This window comes from Leucoraja erinacea, chromosome 17 (assembly GCF_028641065.1).
Source record: "Leucoraja erinacea ecotype New England chromosome 17, Leri_hhj_1, whole genome shotgun sequence".
NCBI lineage: Eukaryota > Metazoa > Chordata > Chondrichthyes > Rajiformes > Rajidae > Leucoraja > Leucoraja erinaceus.
In genome coordinates this window covers 16,613,402-16,637,876 of record NC_073393.1, presented here as the reverse complement: position 1 = coordinate 16,637,876, position 24,475 = coordinate 16,613,402, and the positions used below count along the sequence as shown (strand labels likewise).

Sequence of the window (24,475 nt, the reverse complement as noted above, 5' to 3'; positions counted from 1 at the left end):
GAAATATCCAGGACAGAAACTACTGTTGCAAAATAAAACCGATGTTAAAGACCAAGAGATCGCTTTTTTGAGGTTGTGTACGGTCTCTTTAGATGGTGTCTTTCCTGCAGTTTATGTTGCAATGTTTTACCAGACCAAACCCATGATGTTACAATTAGGAGCATGCCAGGGTTACAGCTTCTGCCATTTCTGTGTGCACACAATGTCTAACATTCATCAACTGCTTACTCTGCTTTAGTATAAATGAATATATTGGCTTTTCTTTGACCACGATGAGTTCCTCTAGATATTGGTTTGAAAACTTAAAATTACAATTTAAAGCAGATTTTGTTTTTGAAAAACAGGGAATTGAGATGTATGGGAACTGCCACAGAAGAAGATTTGAGGCCTGGGGCAGATCAGCCATAATCCCATTGAACGGCAGAGCAGACTTGAGGGGCAGAGTGGCCTGCTCTTGCTCCTGTTTTCTTATGCCCATGTGTTCATAGGCACTGTCTTCAATCCTTGTACACGTGACTATCACAGAGTTCCTTACAGCATAAGGACAGGCTCTTTGACCCATCACGACCTTACGAACTGTCAAGTACAAACAATACCAATTTCAAAGTGAAAGGGTCAGGGTCAGTTAATGCTTCGATGATGATGAGTGACGGTGTTACCTCAGCTCACTCACCAGGTTGCTGAAGAATAGCCAACAGCTGAAGAACGACCAATAGCATCATTGGTGCTAAGGTCTTCATTGAGTGATGTGGCAGCTGCTGAAATGGTGTGACTTTGCTTCAAGCCTTCAGCCCTTGTGGAGCAGATCAGAACCGGGATGTGGAGGAAAGGACACACACAGTGGCACACATCATCACAAGGGAAAGGCTCTTTGCAAGTCAGATAATGTAGGGAATGGAGGCTTTCCTGCGATGCTGGGTAGCATTAATTTGCATGTTGCCTAGTAGGTGTGCCTTGTCTAAAGGCAATCTCACTACATGTGTGACAAAGTCATGCAGCTAATAGTGCTGCTACCTCACAGCTCCAGAGACCCAGGTTCAATCCTGACCTCTGGTGCTGCCTGTGTGGAGTTTGCATGTTCTTCCTATGACCCCCTGGCTGCTCCTGTTTCCTCCCACATCTCAAAGGTGTGCGGGTTGGGAAGTTAACTGGCCACTGTAAATTGCCCCCCTGGAGAGTAGGTGAGAGGTATGAACTGGGAGGAGTTGATGGGACAATGGGGGAATAGATTGCAGGGAAAATTAATGGGGGAATGGAAATGTTCGGTGAGCTGACATAGGCCTGATGGGCTGAATGGTCTCCTTCTATGACATCAGGAAATGTAGAAACGTTCAGCTTGTATAAAACTGCTCACAGAACATTAATCTGGATTAAGGTATGATATTCCAAAAGCACCAGTCCAGCTGACCTAACGTGACAAACTGGTGGTCGAGGACTGAGCAGCGAGAACTATCCCTTAAGCACACGGCTGATGGTTTACATACACACACACAAACGCACACACACATGCACAAGCAATGAACGACACACCGTCGCACACAAAGTGAAAGAGGGTCAGGGTCAGTGAGCGCTTCGATGGTGATAAGTGAGGGAGTTACCTCAGCGCACTCACCAGGTTGCTGAAAAGCTCCCGCAGCTGTGTGGCATCACGTGACAACCTGTGCCACACCTTCTCTCGCTCGCCCCCGTTTTTGCAGATTAGCTTCTTCAGCATCAGCCGGCGGATGTACTCAATGACCACCAGACGCAGCCCCTCGACCAGCATGAACTGTGGAGGCAACACAGCAGGGAAGCATGATGAGCACACGGTGGCTGCAAACAGGCAGCTCAAGTTCATAAATTCATAAGGTCTAGGAGCAGAATGAGGCCATTCAGCCCATCAAGTCTACTCTTCCATTCAATCATGGCTCATCTACCTTTCCCTCTGAACCCCATTCTCCTGCCTTCGCTCCATAACCCCCGACACCCGTACTAATCAAGAATCTATCAATTTCCACCTTAAAAATATCCATTGATTTGGCCCCCATAGCTGTCTGTGGCAATGAATTCCACAGATTTACCACCCTCTGACTAAAGAAATTCTTTCTCAACTCCTTTATAAAGGCACGTCCTTTTACTCTGAGCTTCACCTCATTCATCACTACTTTCCCCTTCCATTATACGCCTGCTTCTTGGTTAATCTTCACTTTTTCTTGCCCTCAAGCCTACTGCACTACTAGAAACTTATTGATGCCCAATAACAAAGAAAGGTTGCTCATTGTATGAATGCATTGTCCAGTGTGGATTTATCCCAGGTCCACCTTCTCATTTTGGAGAAACAAGGAACGGCTGATGCTGATTAATACACTAAAGGACTCAAAGAGCTGGAGCAACTCAGCAGGTCAGGCAGCATCTCTGGAGAACATGGATAAGTGACGTTACGACTCGAGATATTTCTTCAATCTGAGAGATCAGTCTGAAGAAGGATCTCAACCCGAAATATCACCTATCCATGTTCTCCAGAGATGCTGCCTGACCTGATGAGTTACTCCAGCACTTTGTGTCCAACCTCTCAGTTTGTTGTTCACATCCCCCACATTATTTGTCCATGGCCTCCGTCTCTCACTGTTCCCACTCACCTATTGACCAGAAGAACTGGTTTACACATTATCTCCACATTCACCCCGGTTTTACCCTAAAAGGGACATTTCGTATAAATTTCACAGACACAGTACCCGTAGTCAGGATCGAACCTGGATCTCTAGTGCTGTAGGGCAGCATCGTTTTGTTACGTTACTGTGCCATCCTTTTAGCCCCAGTGTCACTTAGTCTTGGAGTTTCTAGATTCCAGTGAGTCCCTCACAACTACTGGCAGTAGGGTGATAACCTGCCTTTCACATTTAATCCATCTTGTCACAAACCCACATTGTTCTGGCCCTGCTAATCCCTCTCAACCAAGAAGACCAAAAATAATGATGTACAAGAGGCACTGATGGATTTCCCTTCAAGCATTGTTACATAAGCAACAGATAAAACAAGAGGGAGATAAAATGATGAGCAAAAAAAAAACAAAAAACCCACGGATGCATGAAATCTGAAATAAAAACATGCTGGAAACATTCAGCAAGTTGGGCTGCCTCTGTGAAAAGGGAAACGTGTCAAATCGGAGAAAAAATGAGCAGTGTTGATAAAATGGCACCGATTGACCTATTGGTCATGAAGTTGCACTGGTTCCAACTGGGTATTGGGTGACAGCTAAATCTGTGGGTTGCTCTTCCTCTCACATAACAGCAGCTCACCATCTTCTTGCCAGGTCGAATTAGAGATGGAGGGGAAGCAGGCGCTGAGTGAATGAAGGAGATCAACTCTCACCTGAAAGATGGGCTCCCGGATGTGGCTGAAGTAGCTGTAGTACGTGTCGATAACAGTGCAGGTGGAATCAATGAACTCGCAGCCAGAGAGCCAGGACCCAGTCAGCAACTGGAGGAAATGAGGCTGGAGAGAGGATTCCCAGTGAGTTTAACGCCCGATAAGCAAAACCGACACACAGCTAATAATAACAAGATTAAGCTGGGACATAACCTCACGTAAGCGAAGTTGAAAATTCTTTGAATGGGTAAATGGGATTATCTTCCCTTGTTTGCTCTACCTTTCCAGGATTTAACCTTCGCAAGGCAGATATGGCATGGGTTAGCAGTAATACAGTCAACGTTTGTTTGCCTGACTAGTTTCTGAATTGAATAGACCATTTCCAGGCCATCTCCGAGGAGAGTCAATAGTCAGCCATCTTGGCATGGGACACAAGTCAAAGTTTCCGACCTCCTAGTGATCAGATTTTTGGTTAATGCCAATCCAAGCGGGTTCAATTACTGTTGCCAGGATTGTAAACTGAATCCTAAATTGGCACACAGGGATCTGAACTCACTGTTTGCTGGATTTATTGGCTGAGGTAATCTAAAATTAACACTACCATTCTCAGAGCGGAAACTTGTCTTTCTGGTCTAGCCCACTTAGTGCCTTCCCAGTGCTTGCTCAGTTTAGTACCTGCAGTTCCAGAAGCATCTTATCGATCAACAGCCTGCAGCCTTTCTTCATAGCTCGATCCACGGCCGTGTCAATGGAGTGAGAGGCTTTCGTGCAGCCGTCGCTCCGGGAGCCCCCGTCACTCTGCTGCTGCAGCCACTGGACTGACTTTCTGGAGTACAAGAGGGTGACGCCACTCAATGCGTGTCCAAATGGAACAAAAGACACAAAGTGCTGCAGCACGGTGGCTCAGGAACAAAGTTGCTGCCCTACAGCGCCGGAGACCCGGGTTCGATACTGACTGGTGGTAGGTATGTTACAAAACCTACCTGAATCGTCATTGGGAATCTGCCCAAAGCCATGTCCGCGATTTTGGCGCTGTTTGGAGGGGGCGGGTTTAAAACGCGATTTTTATTAGGCTGTTCTAATCGCAGATGTTCAGCCTAGTAAATCATTAACGAAAAATCGCTGCAAGACCCGGTCGCAAAAGGTATTATTAGTTTTATAGGCCTCGAATAATAGATATAATAGTTTTAAAATTACTGTCTCACTCCACAACCTCTCACAGCCCCAGGGTTTTATAAAGCAAACAATTAAAGGTATCTACCTTATTTTTACATTAAATGGGGCATGTATATAACCCTGTAATTAAAGTTATCTATAGCGAGTAGTTCATTTTGGGCTTTTTATATCCCGCAGTATTTTTCTCGGCATTTGAGGGCACTAATCCAGCGCGATGTGAACGTTCTAAACCAGCGCGTTCACAGGAACCCACTAGAAAGCCAATTTAAATGGGCATTTATTTACAGCAATTGAACACTAAATTCCTTCCATTTGGCCTATAAATTAATGTAAATTAGATATAAAAATCATGTTATATTGTGAATTATTTGTGAATAATCTTTGGACACTTAGGCTATTTAAAAATGTTAATCTTTCCTTAAGAAATGGGCTTTTGACTATCCAAGATCCCAGCTTTTTGTAATGTCCATTGAAAATCAATAGGGAACAAGATGCTAATTTCCGAGTATGAAAATGGCCATAACTTTTTTAATACGTGAGATATGAAAGTGAATTTGGTGTCAAATTAAACTTATTGTTATGCTTTATCTGATGGGATAAATTGCAGACTTGATTTTTAAAATCTCAAAATTTTGTAACATTGCTACTGGTGGTGCTTGTCTATATGGAGTTTGTACGTTCGCCCCGTGACCTGCATAGATTTTCTCTGTGTTCTCCAGGTCCCTCCCACACTCCAAAGATGTACAGGTTTGTAGGCTAATTAGCTTGGTATAATTGTAAATTGTCCCAAGTGTATGTCGGATTGTGTTAGTGTGCGGGGATCTCTGGTCACCAAAGACTCAGTGGGCCGAAGGGCTTGTTTCCGCATTGTATTTCTAAACTAAACTGAGGGTCAGGCAGCATCTCTAAGGAACATGGATAGGCGATGTTTCAGATCGGGTCCGGACCTGAAACATCACCCAACTTATTTCTTCAGAGGTGTTGCCTCCCCGTTGATTTACCTCAGCATTTTGTGTCTATCTGCAGTTCCTTACTACACATAAGACACAAAGTGTTGGAGTAACTCAAGCAGCATCTTTGGAGAACATGGATAGGTGATGTTTCAGATCGGAGCCCTTCTTCAGACTGTTCTCCAGAGATGCTGTGTTACTCCAGCACTTTGTGTCTTTTTCTGTAAACCAGCATCTGCAGTTCCTTGCATGGAACAGCCAGTTCCAGGATCCCGCCCCCAACTGCTCCAGGCCAGTGAGCAGGTGAAGAGGCCACCATTCGAGGGGCATTGATAGCGTAGATGCTCAGAAACGGTTTTCCCAGGGAGGAAACGTCAAATATTAGAGGCCAGAGTTCATAAGGTCAAAAGGAAATAGTTTAAAGGAGGTGTGTGGGGCAAATATTTTTACATGGAGAATTGTGGTGGTGGAAGCACATTCGATGATCGCGTTTAAGAGGTTTTTAGATGGGCAATGAATACGCAAGGAATGGAGGCATCTGGAGCAAATGCAGGCAGAAGGGATTAGTTTATGTGAAGCGATTAGTGTAAGGGATTAGATTAGTGTATTGATGTTCAGCATAGATGCAGTGGGTCAAAGGGCCTGTTCCTGGCTGCACTGTTCTGCGTTCTATGTTCTATATCATTTGTTCATCCAGTCAACAGGGACATCAAACCTCTCCCCCTGCTACAACTCTCCTTCATACAGACTATATCCATGAGTGCCCTAATGTCCCTGCCCACTTAGGAAACCTGAACGGAAGCCTCTGGAGACTTTGCACCCCACCCAAGGTTTCCGTGCGGTTCCCGGAGGTTGCAGGTGGTTGCCGGAGGTTGCAGGTAGTGGAAGCAGGTAGGGAGACTGACAAAAAAACTCTGGGAACCTCCGGGAACCGCATGTAAACCTTGGGTGGGGCACAAAGTCTCCAGAGGTTTCCGTTCAGGTTTCCTAAGTGGGACAGGGGCATCAGTCAACCCACAAATTCTGGTCTGTTGGTTGACCGAGTGCTGGATCTAATCAGTGGGGCCAGAAGGGTGAAGCTCCATGGTGCAGCAGGCCATGAAGGTAGGACATGAACCCAAACTGCAGCTTCCATTGTCCTGTACTCAGGAACTGTAAGAAATGCAGGGATCCATTCTCTTGGCCAAGGTATCTGACCAACATCCAACAGATGAGAGTGCTGAAGATAGACACAAAGTGTTGGAGTAACTCAGCGGGTCAGGCAGCATCAGTGGAGAAAGAGGATGGGTGACGTTTCAGGTCAGGACCGTTCTTTAGTCTGATCAGATCAGAGATAGACACAAAGTGCTGGAGTAACTCAGCAGGTCAGGCAGCATCTCTGGAGAAAGAGGATGGGAAGGTTTTGGATCGGGACCCTTCTTCAGTGTGATCAGATCAGAGGGCTGCTAGTACCTGAATGCGATACAGTTGTTGACGGTGGTCAGGAGGTACAGCAAGTAATACTTAGGCTGCGGATCCTTGCTCCGCTCCTTCCCAAAACAGATTACAGCCTCTCGCAACCTAAAAGATAAAGCAGGTCATTAAAGCCCGAGTGGTTCAGGATAGGCAGAGTCTGATACAGTTCATGCTTATTGCAGGTAGCCGCCTACAGAGGGTAAATGCACATTAAATGCCCTCGCTATTGCAGGCATTAGTTTGGTTCTGAAGTACATTCCAGGGTTCTGTAAACTGAGGGGAAAGAGATGCAAATATTAATGAACATTGTATGTTCCACAACATCACAATTCATGCAGCTAGGTGAAACAATGACAACCTGGAAAGATAATGATGCATTTTTTAATTCATAGAAACTTTCAACCATTGCAAATTTTTATGAATGAAGCATTCAATTTATCGCAGTGCGTATTGTGGGATATCCTTGGATTGCAGTATTTGGATAGATTGGTTCTGTCATAGCAAAATATTCAATCCATCGGAATTCCAGTTTGGATAATGGTTTTCAAGTCATGAAAACAGAGAGTGGACATGTGGAAGAGAGTTGAGATTGCAGCAGCTCACATTTCCAGAGCTGGTTGAAATACTTTTCTCATTAATTTTCTTTCCTCTTCTCCCCCCTCCCCACCCCGCCTGACTAAGGGTGCTGTCTGTACAGAGTTTGTACATTTTACGGGGCGACGCAGTAAATGTTGGTCCAACCAGCATGAAAAATTAACTTCGTGACCGGTTGTGTTCAACTTCAGCTCCAAACAATAATTTATCCATTATCAATAGATTATCTCAGAAAATCATGGCACATCTTGGATGTGAGTTGTAAGCAGTGGAGAGAATACGACTTCTTCCTCCATTTACGTATCGGAAGTTACCTGTAGAGGAAGGTCTCCAGTTCCTGCAGAGCCATCACCACCACTTGGTCCCTGAGACGGTCGCCAATCATTATGGCCACCTGGACATTTTCCTCCAGCATCTGATTTGGAAAGGGCAACGTTTGAAGGTCAATGCAAGCACACACAAAACGTATTGCAACATATCATTTGACATTTTCCAGGAGTCATTTCATGATTGAATGATACCTGGATTAGAGTATTAGCTATAAGAAGCAGTTGGAGATGCTTGGATTGTTTTCACTGGAGGGGAGACCCGATAGAGTATATAAAATTAGGAGAGGCATAGATAGGGTTGACAATCCAGTGTGGAAATATCAAGTGCTAGAGGCATAGCTTTAAGTCAGAGCGGAACAGTTTAAAGGTGACATGCAAGGCAAATATTTTTTACACAGTGTGAGGGGTGCCTGGAACACGCTGCCAAGGTTGATGGTGGAAGCAGATATGATAGTGGCATTTAAGAGGCTTTTAGATATGCGGGGAAGGGAGGGAAATGGATCATATGCAGGCAGAGGAGTCTGCAGAGGGGTCTTGACCCAATATGTCACCCATTCCTTCTATCCAGAGATGCTGTCCGTCTCACTGAGTTACTCCAGCATTTTGTGTCCATCTTAGATTACCTCATGTTCGGCACAGACATTTTGGGCCAAAGGGCCTGTTCCTGTGCTGTGTTCTTTGAAACCCCCGCACTGACCACAACGCTGAAGCGGGTGAACCGTTGCCTGCCCGCTGTACACTGACCTGGGTCACAATGGCCGGCAGGCTGGAGTGGTAGTAGCCCTCGTGGTCAGACTCTGGCTCCCCTTCGCTGTACCAGTCGCTCACCTCAGCTTCCAGCGCCTTCTGCATCCAGTCTGACAAAGCCACCTGCAATGGGAAAGCAGCGGATATCAAGGCTGCGTTGAGTCAGACCCTGCTGCCTTCTCCACAGCTTTTAGCCAATTGCACTGCTTCCCTCAAGCAAAGCTCTGCTTCTAATGCTGGGCAGATTTATTACCCTGGACCTGCCTTTTATACTTGATCTGTGACTGTGCTGGACATACACCTGGGGCTGGTTGTGCAATGGCCTGGCTCATATGGTGAGATGGAGATAATGGCAACATGTCATTTTGTCTCTGCATAGTCATGAAGTTGTACCGCATAGAAACAGACCCTACAACTCACCACCTCCATACTAACCATCATACCCATCTGTACTAATCCCACTTGCTTGCATTAATTCTGTATCCCTCTATGCCCTGTTCATTCAAGTCTCTGTTCAGATGTCTCGTAAATGTTGCAACTGTTCCTGCTTCCACCACCTCCTCTGATAGTTCATTCTATATTACACTTTGTGTGAAACGCTTACCCTCAGATCCGCTTTCAATCTCGTTCCCCTCACTTTAAACCTGTATCCTTTGATACCTCTCTAGACTCTCTGCTAGTGACCCCGTCCACGTCACTCACAACATTATACATCTTTTCATGTTACTCCTAGACTTTACAATGTCTCCTTCTAACTCAAGCTCTCCAACCCAATCAACATCATTGGGAATTGTTACTCCACCCTCTCTACCGTAATCACGACGCTCCCTGGAATAGGTGAGCGGGTGCCGGCATTCTCTCCCGAGCAAGGCAAATCACTCAGCGAGCCACCTGCTCACTCCGAGGGATGAGCTTGTATTCAGACGCCACTCTGTGAAATTCACAAGTGGTGCAATGGTGCTTTTGTTAATGTGGGCTAAAATAGAGACATATAAAATGGAGTATCAGGGCACCTACAAAACCTGTTTGGTCAATTTCTGTGCAAAGCTGATTGGTGCCAGGAAGTCTAGGTCCTAGATTAAACTATCAGATATGGTGAGGTCGAGATGTTCTCACAATTGTTAAAATGTATGAGCACTTTGCTGAGAAACCCAAAGGTGTTGGACTGCATTAGCATGATATGCTGGCTGCAGAAGGATTGTAAATACTGGTAATAATGTTGCAAGGTGTTTATGTTACTGTTTGGGGATTGGCTGAAGTGTGAAACCTTGTTTGAATTGTTTATACTCCCCAGGAGAATGTTACATTACTTGATTGATTGACTTCCTTCCAGAAGCTTCTGTAGAAATATTGTAATGGGATGCTTTGTAATTGGGTTGGGGGACTGTCAATAACACTTTAATGTAATCGATATCTGTGATTGGTTTGTAGGGGCCACCACCCCCATGTAGATCTGCCCCACAGGGTCCGATGACCGATAAAAGGTAACCTCCACGAGGTTCGTTTGTTAATCTTCTGGAGGAGCGCTTGGGACTGCGTAACCTTTTGGAAGTATCTGCTTGCACGAGGCTGAAAGGCTTGGACAAGCAGAGACAAGGATTGATCCCACGGTGTGGCTAGGTATCGTATAGGCAATTCGCCATTGTTTCTTAAAATAAATGATTTGGTTGTCCAGCGCTTGATTCAGTGTTTTACTGAACTAGACTAAGGGGGTTAGCTCTAGGAGCATAATTACACTTTATTTGTCACATGTGCAACAGTGAATTTCACAGCGTGTGGGGAATCTGGCCAGAGGCAAAGTTGCGTGGAGGGCAGGAGCGTTGAGAAGGAGGGGGTCGGGGATCATGCCAGCATCCAGCTCAAGAGTGCTTCAGCGGGCGATGGATAACAGGACAGCGGGCGGTAGAGCTTACTCCATATGTCAGCGCGAGTAACCTCAATTGGTCCCTTGTTCGCACTGACACAGGAGTAAGCTCCAGTGCCCGCTGTCCTGTTATCCATCACCCAGTGATCCACTCCGCTCTATGATCTTTGCTCTTGAGCTGGTCCCCTCACTGTTCAGATGGAGAGCTCTGCCAGAGGTGAGCGGGCTGGCAGAAGGCGCTGAGGTCCCGGCGGCCGCTCGGAGCCACGCGAGCTGCTTCCCTCCCTGGCCACAATGCGGTGGCTCCGCGCCCGGAACACAGCGGTGAGTGAGTGGGTTACTGGCATGATCCTCGACCCCCTCATTCTCAACGCTTCTGCCCTCCCTGCAACTTTACCCCTGGCCAGACTCCCCACACGCTGCGAAAGGAACTCTCCCTCCAATTGGTCCTTTGAACAAGTGTTGTCATTCAATAAGATCACAACTGATTCAACTTTTCCCAGTGTGCTCCCGTTTTTCCCACCATCTCTCCACCTGCTCTCACCCTCCACCCCCCACCCCCATTCAATAATTCAGAAAGTAGGAGATTTGGAAGCCTTGGGCAAATTGAATTGTCACTTTATTTATTTATTTATTTATTTACTTTTTAACGGAGAGGATAACAATCTGCGCAAGCGCGGTTTAAGATTTTTTATAAAGTTGCCTACCCTGAGTAATTACTCACGGCACTTGCCTGAATATGACTCATTTATAATTATATATTAATATTTTCTATGAAAGTTGTTCCCAATTGGGCCCCGCCCCACCAAAGGCCGGCCCTGCCTACAGCAGTGTCTGCACTTCACATGATCCCAAATAGCTGCGAGCTGCTTTGGTATATTTTGACAAGGATTTGCAAGTCTTTCATAAACATGTCTTTCCCTTTCTCCTTCCCACCCCTTCTGCCCTGTCAGTCTCCATCTCCATCTTCCCCTCTGCCTCTCTCCTCTCCTCCCATCCCAGCTCCCTCCTCACTGCCTAACTCTAGCACCTTCCCCTCTATTTCACCTTCCCTCAACTCTTCCACCTTCCTTCCCCATCACTCCTCTGCCTTAACCCCACCTCCTATTTATTCTTCACTCCCTTTCTTGCTGCACCTTCCCTCAACTCCTGCATCTTCCCTCAACTCCTGCATCCTCCTTCCTGCCACTCCTCTCTCTTCTCCTCCTTTGCTTCCCTTTATTTTTCCTCTTTCCACTCTCTTCCTCACCTCTTGCCTTTACTCCTTCTCCTATCATGGTCACTACTCCCAGCCTTCTTAAAATAATACTTGAATTTAAATCCTGCCTGGTTTATGCTTTGCCCTTATATTTGGATCAAGGCAGCCAGCTCCATACCAGCCTGGTAATATAGGCACTACACTAATGTAGCCCAGCACTCACCTCTTTCACTATGAACCCAGTTTCACACCGTGATTCACTGCTTTGATTTCCCTCGGGAGTATTTATGTGGCTGCTGCTTAAAGTTATGGTTTTTACAAAAAGCATCAGATAAATCCAATTCCTGACAGATTCTCCCAAGGTCAAAGCCTTGTGGACTCACCCTGACGGCATTCACGTATTTATTCTGTAGCTGCTCCAGTGCATCCTGAGAAACGAGAGGGCCCAGCGAAGCAACATCAACGTCAGGAAAGAGATCCGGATGATCCATCATTTCAGGACTGCTGGGGGAAAAGAAAACAAAAACAAAAACAGGAAGCAGGGATGCGATAACACCATCAGGAAAGATTACCGTTTTTGAGACATTGACTGAACATAGTGGAAGCACTGGCTGCTTCGTGGGCGGGGCTCCTTCCCTTCAATCAATGGCTATTTCCTGTCATTCGCAATATGTAAAGCCAAGGAATGTAATGTGAGGGTAAACAGTTCAATTGAACAGTGAATGGAGAAACAAACTGAAAGCAGTTTGGAGTTTCTTTGGAGTTTCGCAGAATAAGCGGTGATCTTATTGAAATGTACAAGATCCACAAGGACAAGGCTACAGATCTAATGTGGGCAGAAAGGATTGGTATAGCTAGGTACAATGGCCAAAGGACCCACTCTGTGATGCATGACTCTACCACTCTATGAATCAGTCATAGGGAAGTTATTAAGAAATGGGCGGCAGAGTGTAGTCGCTGGTAGAGCTGCTGCCTCACAGCGACGGAGACCCAAGTTCGATCCTGACCTCGGGTGCTGTCTGTGTAGAGTTAGCACTGTGACTGCATCGGTTTCCCTCCAGGTGCCCTCTCACATCCGAGAGCGTGCAGTCGTGTAGGTTAAATGGTCTCTGCAAATTGACTCTAGTGTGTAGGGAACGGATGAGAAACTGGGATAACATAGAACTGGTGATCGAAGGTCAAGATGGTCCTGGTGGGCAGAAGGGTCTGTGTCCAGGTTTGGAGAAATGGTCTCTGCAAATTGACGAAGGAAATAGGCAACGTTTAGTGCCGAACCCTTCTTCAGACTATCGGGAACGGGGTTGGGTGGGGGATGAGAAACTGGGATAAGGAGGATAGCCAGAAGGCTGGTGATCGAAGATGAGGAAGGGGGTGGGCAAGGACTAATAGAATTGGGGAATTCTGTATGCCCCCAGGGTTGTATCTCTAAGCTAATCGCCCCTCCAATTGTGGGAGATTTCTGAATGAGGGGACATGGTTAGAGGGGAGGTGGTCATTTATAAATGAGGAGTCTTGGAACTCCTGCTCACAGCCAGTGATGAAACACTAGAATTCTCCACCCTGGAGGGTTGTGGAGGTCAGATCATTGGCGGGTATTTAAAGAGGAACTAGGCAAGGAGATGCTTGGGACAGATTGGCCATGTACATATTGAACAGTGGGGCATATTCCTGCACCTATTTTCCTCTGCTCTTACAAGGACCATGGATACAGGCATTCGGCCCACCATGTGCACTCAGAACATTGATCACCTATTCACACAAGTTATCCCACTCTCTCGTCCACTCTCTACACACTAGGAGCAATTTACAGAGGCCAATTAACCTACAAAGGCACACATGTTTGGAATGTTTACTTTATTGTCACGTATACCAAGGTACATTAAAAAGCTTTATTGTTGCATGCTTTCTAGTTAGAGGAAAGACTATGCATGATTACAATCAAGCCATCCACAGTGTAGAGGTACACAGGATTAAAGAAGGAATACCTACAAAATGTTTGGAATGTTTTAGTGCAAGATAAAGTCCACTATGCATGATTACAATCAAGCCGTCCACAGTGTAGAGGTACAGGATAAAGGGAATAATGTTTAGTGCAAGATAAAGTCCAATAAAGTCTGATTAAAGGTAGTCCAAGTGTCTCCGATGAGTTAGATGGTGAGTCAGGACCGCTCTTTAGTTATAGTTAGAATTATTCAGTTGCTTGATAACAGCTGGGAAGAAACTGCCCCTGAATCTGGAGGTATGGATTTTTGTGAGGAGATCGGAGCTGGTAATAACAGCTAGTTATAACCTGGAGTCTAAGGTTCTTGGTCAAGGCTAAGGAGAGACCAGAGAGTGCAGATGTTAGAATCTTCAGCAAAAATTTAAATGCTGGAGAAACTCAGCAGGCCAGGCAGCACCTGTGGAGTGCAATGGACAGGTGAGGCTTCACACCTGGACCTTACTTCAAACTAATTCAGCCAAGTAATATACAGTATACATCAAAAGAGTGCCAACCAATTGCCATCTCCAAAAAGAGAGATTTTAATGGCCTCCATTCATAGACTTTCAATACCATTAACTTTGCTGAATGCCTGAACATCGACATCCTGAGTATCACCATCGACCAGAAACTCAACTGGAGCAGCCAAATAAACACCAACAGTTAAGGAGCAGGTCAGTCGCTGGGCATCCTGCAGTGACTGACTCATCTTCTGACATTCCAAAGGGGTTTAACCATCTACAAGGCACAAGCCAGGAGCACGATGGACTCTCCCATCGCCTGGATGAGCGCAACTTCAACGTTTTTCATGATGCACAACGCCATCCAGTGTAAAGCAGCCTGCTCGATTGGCATTCCATTAATTACCCTGAACATTCCTCCTCTCCATTGTTGCAATGCCTTCACCAGGATCACAGTCGTTTAGTTTAGTTTAGCTTAGTTTAGTTGAGAGATATAGCGTGGAAACAGCCCCTTTGGCCCACTGAGTCCGCTCCGCCCAGCGATCCCCACACATTAACACACTGGGAACAATTTACACATACTCCAAGCTAATTAACCTCCAAACCTGTGTGTCTTTCGAGTGTGGGAGGAAACCGAAGATCTCAGAGAAAACCCAACGCGGTCACGGGGAGAACTTACAAACTCCGTATAGACAGCACCTGTAGTTGGGATCGAAGCCGGGTCTCCGGCGCTGCAAGCGCTGTGATGCAACAACTCCATCGCTGCGCCACCGTGGCCGCCCTAATGGTTCATGAAGGCAGTTCACCGCCATCTACTCAAGGGCAATTAGGGATGGGCAATAAATGCTGGCTTTACCAAGCAGCTCATAGAAGCTCAAGTGAACAAGTAAAAAAAATACTGCTGATTGACATTATATCGTGGCTTACAATAGTTTTTTTTTGCGTCACAATCGCCACGAGCAAGAAGTCTTATCATGCCACAAAGTCAGTTCAAGAATGGGAGCAAGACTAGCTCATGCAAGTGAAGCCATTTTAAATCAATGTTTTGAGAGGTTCTCAAACAATAAAACCAAGCAGAAAGATTAAAGCACGAGTAGGGAGTCTTTGCAAGAATAATATTTGAGATAAGATAACACAACATTCGGCATCCTGGAGACTGAATGGGTTTTGACAAATAAATCCGTTTTGTTTTATTGCTGTTGTCTAAGCGTTAAGCAGCTGGAACAGCCTTTGTTGGTGACTGCCAGTGAACCTGGCTGGCCAAAAAAAACAGCGCATTCCTCATCAATCATTAGACATTTGACTCCCCAGCTACCCGAAAAAACAAATCTCTCCTTCCTCAAAGTGGCATGGTGGGATTTGAACTTGCATTCTCTGGAGTAATGATCCATTAACTATAACCCCTGTGCTTTTGTACCCAGCACTAGTACATCCCCTCCCCTCACTGACATCACTGTGATAGGTTACCACAATGCAGTTAATGCTGCAGCATATAGCGGGTCTTGTTGCTCGCCAATAACTTTGTGGCCAGGGCTGATGATCAGGAGCGATGAATTCAAACCTCACTGTCTTAAAATTTTAAGTTAGTTAATTAAATAGACTCATTCTACCAGAGCTTCAGACATGAACCTTTCACTGTTTCTCTTTCCACAGATTCTGCCCGACGTGTTGTACGTTATCAGGATTTATGTTGTCATTTCACATCTCCAGCCTCCACAGGTTTATCGATTTCTTGTTCATTAGATAGAATCTGCTTTCCAAAAGTACCACCAGGCCCAAATTGCATATAGGCTTGACCCATTTTTGCAAATAACCTCAGACAGCTCATGACAAATCACCCTGTTGTGCTGTACACCACTGGGTCACAGGACAACAGCGGAACTCTCAGGACGTTGCTGTCAGAGGACATTGTCTGCGGTTCGCCAATCTTCAGCTGCTTCATCAATGATCTTTCTTCAAAATTAGTTAGATGGGATTGCTTAATCGCGGCTTATTCATAGAGTCGGGGGATGAGAAAGTTGTGGGAATTTAACAATTGTGGAGTCTGTGAAAGTGGAGGAGACCTCTTCTTCATTTGATCGTGGATGAATATGGAACACTGCAGGACAGGAGCACGCCTTTTCGACCACAATGTCCATGCCAAACATAATGCCCAGTTCATTTCCCCTGCCCGCATGTGACTTGCTTCCACTATGGTTTCTGTTGGTTCTGAAGTGACTACTGAAACCATTGTGGGACCCACAGCTTTTCCCACAGATGGGGCAGGAGGTGGTTGAGGGGTAATGGATAGCTGGGCAGTTTGTGAACTCCTTCTACCATTTAACATGGGCCTCTCCGCACCTCTGATGTAAGGACACAATCCTGAGTGCTCCGTTGCCTCTCTGAGCACCTGTAGGCCAGAGATTGCCAGGAGTTAATGGAGGGCAGTTGCATTTCTTCAAGAAAGCTTTGAGGACATTCTTGAATCTTTTTCTTTGTCTGCCTGGCAATTCATCCTGTGACAGACCATAGAAAAAGGTATCCGTTTTGAAAGTTGGGGGAGATCTAGTGGATTGTAAGCAGACTAAGGAGCAAATTTTCCTGATGGATTGACAAAGAAAATGGACAATACATCATGTGGTCTCACTCACCATGTTCCTACATAACTCCAGTAAGATATCTTTACACCTGTACTCAAACCCTCTTGTAATAAAAGCCCCTATTCCGTTTGGCTTCCTAATTGTTAGTTACACCTGATTGAACTTGTCTACTAACACAATCCTATCTCTCTGAACATCAGTCTCTCGTCAACTAATAATATTTTGCTTTTCTGTTATGTGCACCAAAGTTGGAACCCACATTATTCCACATGTCATTGCATCTGCCACGTCCTCATCCACTTGTTCAGCTTGTCGATATCCCCTTGAGATTTCTTTATGGCATCTTTAATACTCCCACCTAATTTTGTATCAGCAGCAGACTTGAAAATATAACATCGATCAAGACAGTCAATAACAAATATCCACTATCACTAAAGCCACTTCTTTCAATAAATCTGTGACGTAAATCCTAACTCCCTGGGCTTTTGCAGCTTTTAGCCTCAACAAATTCTCCCCGAGTTCATTTTGTTTACAAATATTTATTTCTTATGTTTGCTTCGTTTTCTGGAATACCTGGGTAGGTAACTTCTTCAATTGTAGGAGATATAACTTAGTTGTTTGAATCCTCTCCCATCTCTTGATGTCTGATTATCAATTCTTCTGTCTCTCTGTAAGAGATCTACATTTGCCCTTGCTTATCTTCTCCTTTTTATACACCTATAGAAGGTATTACAATCCATTTTTACCTTTTGCGGTGATTTACTCTCATGGTCAAACTTATCAGTTCCTAGGCTGTCCAGCACAGGGTTTCTAATGCTCAACATTATCATTGTAAAAACAAGTGATGCTCTAAACTCAAGGCACTTTTAACATGCAATCCTGAGCCAAAATTATCAACAGACACTCTTCTCAAAATCTTTACTACATCTCAAACAGCCAACCTCAATTAATTTTATTAACTCAAGAGTTCTCAGCAACCTGCGCACAATCCTGACCTGGGGCACTGTCTGCATAGTTCACATATTCTTCCTGTGAATCCATGGTTTTCCTTTGGGAATTTCCTATCATACCCCAAAGACAGAGAGCTGGTAGTTTTTAATTGGCCATTGTAAATCGCCACTAGAGTGTTGGAAGGTAGGTAGAATCTGAGGGGAGTTAAAGGAAATGTCGGGAGAGCGATATAGGGATCAATATAGGGGAAGGAATCGCAGAAGCTGGTTTACACCAAAGATAGACACAAAATGCTGGAGTAACTCAGCGGGACAGGCAGCATCTCTGGAGAAAAGGAATGGGTGACATTTTGGTTCAGTCTAAAGAAGACCAAAAACGTCACCCATTCCTTCTCTCTAGAGATGCCGCCTTTCCCGCTGAGTTACTCTGGCATTTTGTGTCTATCTAGGATTAGTGCTAATGGGTGGTTGATAACCAGCATGGAATTGGTGGGACAAAGGACCAGATTCCCTTCTGTATCTCTTTGTGACTTTATCTATCGTCAAAATACCCATTGCTTTGATCTCAAATCCCTGACCTTCTCTACCTTTAACAATACAAATAAACTAATTTACCATTCTAACCGTACCATTCAATTTCTCAACGCATTGGATTCCCAAAGGTCAAGATGAACGTTTGCCCTGCCACCTACCTGTGGTAGACGTGACGTATCCAGTTCAGCACAGTGTAGATCTCACCCTTCTCCAGGTCCCAGGATATGATATCCTGCAGATGTCCCGAGAGGCAGGTGTGGTGAAGCACCGCGTAGGTCTGGAGGATATCGTAGTGCGGAGGGCAACATTGCACCATTAAGTGTTTGACGACTTTCAAATCATTGAGCACATTGTTCTGCAAGGCTGCTAAATGGTTGGCCAGTCCTGGACCCTTTGTGTCCGTGTGCCTTGCTCTGAACTGTGCCGCAGTTGATTGCTCGATAACCTTAAAAAACATATGCCTCAGCTTCTTGGGCCGTCCAGGTGGGAGAAACTTGTGTTGGCTTTGACTGTCCAAGGTCACTTGATCGATCTTCTCCTCCCGCTCGATCACGCGGATCGCCGAGACGAATAGTGCGGGGTCCTGCTTTACCAGGGTCAGTCCACAGCTCACCACGTCCCACAGCTCCTTGACTAGGTCTTCGTTGAGCTGCCCGACACCACTGAAGTACGACAGGACGACCTGTTCTCCTTCTGTGCTCTGCTTCCCGGCACGGTGCAGCTGGTAGAGAATGTCGTCACGCCAGCACTCCATCTCCATCAGCTTGGTGTGTGCTTCCAGTAGCCTCCTTTCCTCTATCAGCTGTCGTGTCTCTGCCACAACCTCAGGGACTGCAAGCAAACAGTTCACTCTGTTTGTAACCGCCTTTGAATTTCAGCCAAATCGCCTAATGTAATCGAACTTACATTTGTGCTGCAAGCTTGGTTCACTCATTCCCCATCCCTTGTTGCCATCTTTTTGCAACCTCCTCCTTTTTTTTTTTAACCACCCTCCCCTAATTTTAAGACATGCAATGCCCACTGCTGTCAACCAAAATGCCAGCAAACTCTCCCTCCTTTTGAGGGGTGAAGAATGTAATCAGTAATAAAAAAATATACATTTTAAGCGTCAGTGCCTGTAGAGTACCTTTGAAACAGATGTCCAATTCGCCCCACTCTCCCCTATGTTGGACAACTGAATTTGCATTCTCTAGACCGATACACCAGTACTATAACATGGAGCCCAAGTGAGCAAAGTAGCCGCATTTGGACCCTGTCTGTCTGGAGGATGAAAGATGGTCAAGTCCGTGCAAAAAACAACAGAAGTTTTTCCCATTGTTCTGATTTATGCATGTTCTCCAAGGATGCTGCCTGGCCACTTGGTATCTGTTTATGTAAACCAGCATCTGCAGTTTCTTGTTTCTATGTTTCCCCCAAAATTAAACTGACTGGAAGAATGAAGGAAAGATAGATAGTCATAAAGCAGATAGATAGTGAGAAATGTGGATATACACCAGGACCCGGGGTGTTGTTCATGGCTATCTGAAGGATGTGGACAAGGCAGCAACGAGTGCAGAGTGCTGTGTACATTGGCCAAAGCATATGCAACCCAAAACCTCTCTCATGCCCATTTATTCCACCCTGGTTCTCCCAACTACACCAAGGTTTGTTTACAGCAACCAGTGAACCCACCAAATAGTATGTCTTTGTGGTGTGGGAGAAAACTAGAGCACCCAAAAGACAGACATTATAAATCATCAGTAAGCTGGAAGTGACAAGAAGTAAATATAGAAATATGGCTCTAGGAGTTGACTCCATGTTAACTGTACATAGAACCAGTAATAGAGTCATGGAGTCATGCAGCTCAGAAACAGGTCCTTCAGCCCATCATGCCCATGTCGACATTTTTACTAATCCCATTTGCTTGCATTAGAACTGTATCCTGTACCTTGCCTGTTTAAGTGTCTGTCTAAATGCCTCTTAAACGTAATGCTGATATCTTTGTTTAAGCAGAAAAATAATTCATCCCATTTAATCAATTATTTTGGCTGCTCTCTCCCAATGATATGTCTGTGCCCAAGATAAGCCACTACAGGGAAATATATGTTTCCTACTTAAAACAGGAAGAGCAAAGGAAGCATTGTCTTCCACAGTAATAGGCCATGAACCAGACAGGAGAGACGTGGAGTAAACTAACACTGGGATCACTGCATCATTCTACAGCAACAGTAAGTTGTGAAGAGGAGACCTGATGACATTGTTGCCCTCACTGTGGCTTTATTCAGAATGAGCCTCATCTAACCCCAACCCCCACCAAAAAAGCAAATTTGAAATGCCTCCAATTATCTTGACTGCAATTACATCCTGTCGATAAAAATTTCAAATAAATAAGAAGTCAATTAATCCTTGGAATATTGCCAACCTTGACATTGTTTCCATTTTTGGCTGAAACAGTCCTATATCCATCTGTCACACAGCAATCCTACCAGGAATAACAGCCACTGTGAGCCGTCAATAACAATCCTGGCTGGCCGTGTGCGGGAACTGGAGCTCTGCATGGACATCTCAGGGTTATCCGGGACAATGAGGGTGCCAAGGATAGGAGTTACTGTGAGATGGTCACACCCAAGGTGCAGGCAGAAAGCAGATGGATGACCACCAGAAAAGGGGGTAGGCAGTTAGTGCAGGAATCCTCTGTGGCCATTCCCCTTGAAATCAGGTATGCACTTCTGAATACGGTTGTGGGAATGACCACAGAGGAGAGAGCAACAGCAGCAGTCAGGTCAGTGGCATAAGGCATGCCACAGCAGGGTGCATGGAACACAGAACAGTACAGTGCAGGAACAGGCCCTTCAGCCACAATGTCCGTGCCAAACATGTTGACAAGTCAAACAAATCTCTGCCTGCACGTAATCCATATCCCACCATATCCATGTGCTTATTCCAAAGCCTCTTAAATGTCATTATCATATCTGCCTCCACCACCAGCCTTTACAGCACATTCTAGGCATCCACCGTTCTGTGTAAAAACAGGAAATAGTTGGGATAATAAATTGGGAGCAGTTGTTGTTGGGTAAGTCCACAATTGACACGTGGGAGTTGCTTAATGGCCAGCTGATCAGAGTTCAGGACTGGCATGTTCCAATAAGGAGGAAGGATAAGATGGCAAGGCAAGGGAACCTTGGATGACCAAAGAGGTTCTAAATTTGGTCAAAAGGACAAAGGAAGCATATGGAAGGTTTAGAAAGATGAAATCAGACGGGGACCTTGAGAAAGATAAAGCAAGCAAGGAAGAACTAAAGTGGGCATTAGAAGGGTAAAAAGGTGCCATGAAATGTCATTGGTGAGTTGGATTAACAAAAATTCCAAGGCTATTTGTACATTAAAAATAAGAGAGTGACCAATGAGAAGGTAGGACCACTGAAGTATAAAGGAGGGAAATTACATTTGGTGTCAGAGGATGTAGGCGAGATACTAAGTGAGTATTTAGCTTCTGTATTCACTAAGGAGATCATGGCAACAATGATCTCCTCTTGCACTTTGATTCATATGGATGCTGATTGGACTCTTGTTTCCTTCATCGTAACTTCTGTATTTATGCTCTAATCCAGGACAAGCATCCAATTTACAGCTGGTAACCATCCTTCAAGTCCTGCACTTTTCTTCAATATCCTTTATACACTTTCAATTTAGCCCTGCTTTTCTGATACCAGCCTGTCCTATGCCATCTATCCTTCTAGGCCGGAGCAAGACGTGGACTCAGGCGTGATTGCTGTACTGAGGAAATTGGAGGGCCAGCTCAGACAGGTCACTGGTTGTTGCGAGAGGACGTTTTGAGCTCATGCTCCACTCCGAAGATTTAAGTAAGTAATCCAAGCTGGTGTTCTCCTACCACACTGACTGAGCTCTCCGTTATTTACACTGTCTCCTGGATGAGGTATGCACGTATGTACCTGTTGCACATCACTATTTCACTGATCAATGGAGAACTCTGCCTGTGTTTTAGCCAGCCAGAATCTTAGAGCACAGAAACAGGCCTTTCAGTCCATCACATCTATGCTGACCAGCTTTAACCCACCTATATGAATCCTGTTTGCCCGCATTAGGTTGCATCCTGCTACTTACAGTAAGTGCCTGTGTAAATGCCTTTGAAATATCTTAACTATCTGATTCCACAATCTCCTCTGGCAGTGTGTTCCAGATATCAACGACTCTCTGTGTAAACACGTATCCATCAGAATCAATATTAAGGTTGGCAATGTTCCCAGGAATAATTGACATAATTTATTTGTAACTTTTATTGACTGGATATAATTTCTGTCAAGATGATTAGAGCCAATCCTTTAAAACTCCTTCATCTCACCTTAACCCTATGCGTTCTTGTTTTTGATGCCCCTACCTTGGGAACAGGATTTTGACTATCAACCATAATCTTATATACTCCTATCAGGTCACCCACTCAATCTCCTTCGTTCCAGGGAAAACAAACACAGCCTGTACAATCTGTCTCTACATCTAACATCCTTCATTACATATGGATTGGGACTGTGAGATGAACTGGTGTACATGGTAACTAACCCTGGACCGGAGTTGCGAGAGAACTGGTCATGTGGAACACCCTTAAATAATGGAGAATTAATTAGACAGTGGGAAAAAGGTGAAGAGACAACACTTTGGGCCTCCTTACCTGAGAAGACCTGATGCAGGTGGTGCACTGCAGTGGACAGCTGGACATGATCGGACACCAGGCTGCTCAGCTGCCCCAAGCTTTCAAAGCCGTTGACCTTGTTCTGGCACTCCTCTTGGACCTCCACCATTGTGCGGCCCACGGCTCGGATGTCGTCCAGGGAGGCTCTCAGCTGCCCGAGGCCTGTCCCCACCCCTTCCAGGTAGGACTGAACAGCTGACTGCGGAACAGAAGAGCAACAACTCCCTCAGATGGACAGTAGCCTCGTGCTCTCATGCTGCATGCAGGCTGAAAGTGGGGAGTCCCATCTCAGCATTCCCAACTGGAGCTTGGAATCCTTCCCAAAATGTAGCCGGCCATTGGGAATAGCGGGGCACTCTGAAGCCTTCTCACTGCTGGATCCTCCCTGTTATCAGAACGTTACCCTGTAGAAAAGACCTTTCAGCCCATCACCCATGGTATCTCCTTGAATGAGCTCTCCAATAAAAAACACTTTATAAATTTCTGTTAAATGGACATTCAACAGGCTTTGTGCGTACTTGCCGAAATGTTTGATTGATCCCACTTCCTGGGTCTGCATCCTGCTGGTCAAGGCCCTTCAAGAGCAGATCCAAGTGCACATTAAATATGAGGATAGATTCTGTCTCCTCCATCCTTCCAAGAGTTAGGTACTCCAATTATTGGTTGAGTTAAAAACCCCTGTGTAACTCTGTTCTAGTTCCACTGCCTAACAAAGTTCCATCTGAACCCTTTAGAAATGTCCCTTTCCTTTCTGTTCATATACTGTATATAAGGATCTCAGCAGTTTAGAGTATATATGTAATATGTTTAGGATTATATAGCTAAATCTTATCTCATTGCCATTGCATGTGTTCCTTGCCAAACAAATCCTCCAAACCTGCTCTTGATTCAACACAACAATAATTTATCCGTTATTCAAGGTAAACCAGACCACGATAGTGTAAGCCAAAGTATGCTGTGCAACCTTAATGGAGCAAAATCTATAGTAGTTTGGTACTGAGGTAGGCTTGTGGTTACATTTCTGCAAGATGGTTCTGGACCTGATGGTCAATAGGGAGAAGCTGTTCTTGAACCTGGAGGTGACAGTTTTCAGGATCTTTCACCTTCTTTGTGGTTGTGGGGAGAAGAGAACTCGGCCAGAGTGGGTATGGCTCCTTGATGGTATTGGCTACTTTCCTGAAGTAATGGCACCTGTACAATCTGGGGAGAGTTGATGGGAATGTGAGGTGAGTAAAATGGGGTTCAGCACAGGATTAGTATTGAATGGCTGCCTGAGATATAGTTGTAGTGGGTCAAAAGCTCAGTTTCCATGCTGTAGAAATTGGCAAGATCCTCATAAAGCCCCTTTGCACCTTCTCCAGGGTTAAGACACTTTTCCTGGTTGACACAAACCAGCTGCAACCAACTAGTTCCTCTCTTTCCCCATCACCCTGCAGTCTTTATGCTGGCAAGGGCTAATCTAACTCCCTTTCTGCAGTTGTCATTTGACCTTCTGTAATACACACTGTGTAAAAATGAATTCTCTTGTCTCTCCCCTGTGCTGATACTTTTTCCAGTTAACTCATCTGTGGTCTGCAAGGGCCAGGCTCCTGCCAGTGGAAATACTTTCCCCCTTTCCATCT

At 45.2% G+C, this 24,475-nt stretch overlaps 1 protein-coding gene across 2 annotated transcripts in view; it reads right to left on the bottom strand.

Annotated features, from left to right (window-relative positions):
* The window catches only part of exoc3l1 (exocyst complex component 3-like 1), a 56,651-nt gene that overhangs the window by 9,255 nt on the left and 22,921 nt on the right, over window positions 1-24,475 (bottom strand). Inside the window, exons 3-11 of one of the 2 annotated variants that reach the window (XM_055648683.1) lie at window positions 22,833-23,052; window positions 18,325-18,997; window positions 12,045-12,165; window positions 8,597-8,722; window positions 7,838-7,938; window positions 6,927-7,034; window positions 4,024-4,174; window positions 3,352-3,474; window positions 1,613-1,768 (exon numbers count right to left, since the gene is read on the bottom strand). In XM_055648683.1, coding sequence (XP_055504658.1) covers window positions 1,613-1,768; window positions 3,352-3,474; window positions 4,024-4,174; window positions 6,927-7,034; window positions 7,838-7,938; window positions 8,597-8,722; window positions 12,045-12,165; window positions 18,325-18,997; window positions 22,833-23,052 — 1,779 coding nt within the window. The remainder of the gene's footprint in view (window positions 1-1,612; window positions 1,769-3,351; window positions 3,475-4,023; window positions 4,175-6,926; window positions 7,035-7,837; window positions 7,939-8,596; window positions 8,723-12,044; window positions 12,166-18,324; window positions 18,998-22,832; window positions 23,053-24,475) is intronic. The other variant, XM_055648684.1, reaches the window with a different exon arrangement.